Source organism: Trichechus manatus, unplaced genomic scaffold, assembly GCF_000243295.1.
Source record: "Trichechus manatus latirostris isolate Lorelei unplaced genomic scaffold, TriManLat1.0 scaffold00010, whole genome shotgun sequence".
Classification (NCBI taxonomy): domain Eukaryota; kingdom Metazoa; phylum Chordata; class Mammalia; order Sirenia; family Trichechidae; genus Trichechus; species Trichechus manatus.
In genome coordinates, this window is record NW_004443946.1 from 26376180 (window position 1) to 26378472 (window position 2293).

Consider the following 2293-nt stretch of genomic DNA (forward strand, 5'->3'; position numbering starts at 1 on the left):
AATCACCAAAACAATACTGTTTACAATAGTCCCCAAGAAGATAAAATACTTGGGAATAAATCTAACCAGAGATGTAAACAATCTATACAATGAAAACAATATGTACTCAAACATTAAAAAAAAAAAAAAAACCGTTGCCATTGAGTTGGAGTCTTATCAGACGGAGTAGAACTGCCCCATAGGGTTTCCAAGGAGCACCTGGTGGATTCGAACTGCTGACCTTTTGGTTTGCAGCTGTAGGTCTTAACCACTATGACACCAGGGTTGTAAAAGCCTAAATAGAAACCTGGCTAAGACAGTCACAAGGTCAGTGAGTCAAGGTTGTAAGACCTCTGGATGGTTGGAAACAGGACATATTCATTAATCTTTTATTTTTTCTTAAAGAATAAGTTTCCAGTGTTTCAGTGAGCCTGATCACCTAGTTACAAATATGTGGAACAAGACAAGCTACTGCTAAAGGTTATTGTTTAAGGCGTAGCTATTTGTTGTTAGGTGCCGTCGAGTCAATTCCAACTCATAGTGACCCTATAACTACAGGCATTAAAAATTATATGTTTGTGATTATACAACACATAGTTCTGACATTTAATAAGATGACCTTTAGTGTCATGGGTAAGAGAACTCTGTTTTTATAAAGCAGAGCTTACAATTTTATTTCACAATAGATAACACCTGTGAAGCCCTTGAAAGGAGGCTTGACATTTGGTAAACATTTACTCTTTCATTCCACATACCCTAGTGGGTCTATTAGGTATGAGGTCCTGAGTTAGGCACAGAGGATACTGAAGTGAGGGAGACAGAGTTCATGTCGACATGAAATTAGAGTGCAGTGTGGGGACAGGGGAGGAAGGGATGAGCAAAAAGTAGTTATAAAATTCAAAATGAGAAGAAGTAAATTAACAGAACACTGATGGAGAATATTGGAACTGAAAGTGGATAGGACTACATGGAGACCAGGAAGAGCCTCATTTAGCTAGGATTGAAATGTTACCTACTACTCCTACTACTATTGCTATGCGTCGGAATTGACTCGTTAGCAATAGGTTGTTTTTTGTTTTTTACTCATTGGGCAGTGTTTTGTTCTGTTGTACGTAGGGTCTCTGTGAGTGGGAACGACTCAACGGCACCTTACAGCAACAACAGTAACTACTGCTACTACTGTTGCTGTTCTTAGTTGTCTAGGAGATAATTCTAGCCATTAAATTTTCTTAAAATTTTTGGTACCTGCTACCACTTATATATTAGAAACAAAATAAATATGTGTAATAATGATTTAGAAGCTGCTAAATAGACTTAGATTGATACTTTGACTTTTTCATATATATTTGATTATGATTTTATACTGTATGCATATACGGTGTCTGCTAAGAAATGGTGTTATAATTACCTTAAATGTTCTTTGAAAAACTTATTAATTTCAGGAAGAAATATTTTCTTCAAAGTACATCCCTCTCCTACCCAGTACATATACATGCATCCTGGAATCTTACCCACAAATGGAGTGCTGCTTAGGTTCACCTTAAATTTCTTCAGATTGCCATGAATTTATGTGAGTGAGGAGCCCTCCGAAGTGTAAAGGTACCATAGACTAGATATAAAACATTTTTTGGATATGTCGGAGTGCTATTATTGGCAAGCATCATGTTAAGTGCTTTACACATGGTTTCTCATTTGGTCTTCACATGGACTCTGCAGAATAGAGATTAGCCTCATTTTACTGATGTGGAAACTGAGCTTTATAGAGTTTTAAAAACTTCCCTAAACCTAAGATATTGTAGAGCCCAAATTCAGGCTCAGTTATACCTGACTTCTAAGGCGGGCCAGTCCCACCACACTACCCTGTTCGCAGATTCACTCTCCTTTTCTTGCCTCTGTTCCTTTCTCAGGTAAAGGGTCCAGGACTTGGGCTGCTTGGAATTTCTAAAGGGGGTGACCTCTGCCTCTCCATGGCCTCGTTCCTGAAGGGCATCACGGCTGCCACCATAATCAATGGCTCTGTGGCCAATATTGGGGGAGTCTTACACTACAAAGACGAGACCCTGCCCCCCTTGAGTGCCAACAGAAATCGAATCAAGGTGATCAAAGATGGCATTGTAGACATCAATAGCCCTTTGGAAGGCCCTGACCAGAAGAGCTTCATTCCTGTGGAAAGGGCTGAGTGTACCTTCCTGTTCCTTGTTGGTCTGGATGACCACAACTGGAAGAGTGAGTTCTATGCTAATGAGGCCTCTAACCGCTTACAGGCCCATGGTAAGGAAAAGCCCCAGATCATCTGTTACCCAGGGGCCGGGCA

General features: G+C 40.0%; 1 protein-coding gene across 1 annotated transcript in view; it reads left to right on the plus strand.

Annotated features, from left to right (window-relative positions):
* Positions 1 to 2293, plus strand: part of LOC101353623 (acyl-coenzyme A thioesterase 1-like) — a 16131-nt gene that overhangs the window by 6783 nt on the left and 7055 nt on the right. The window contains 1 exon segment of the mRNA XM_012560037.2: positions 1927 to 2290. Coding sequence (XP_012415491.1) covers positions 1927 to 2290 — 364 coding nt within the window.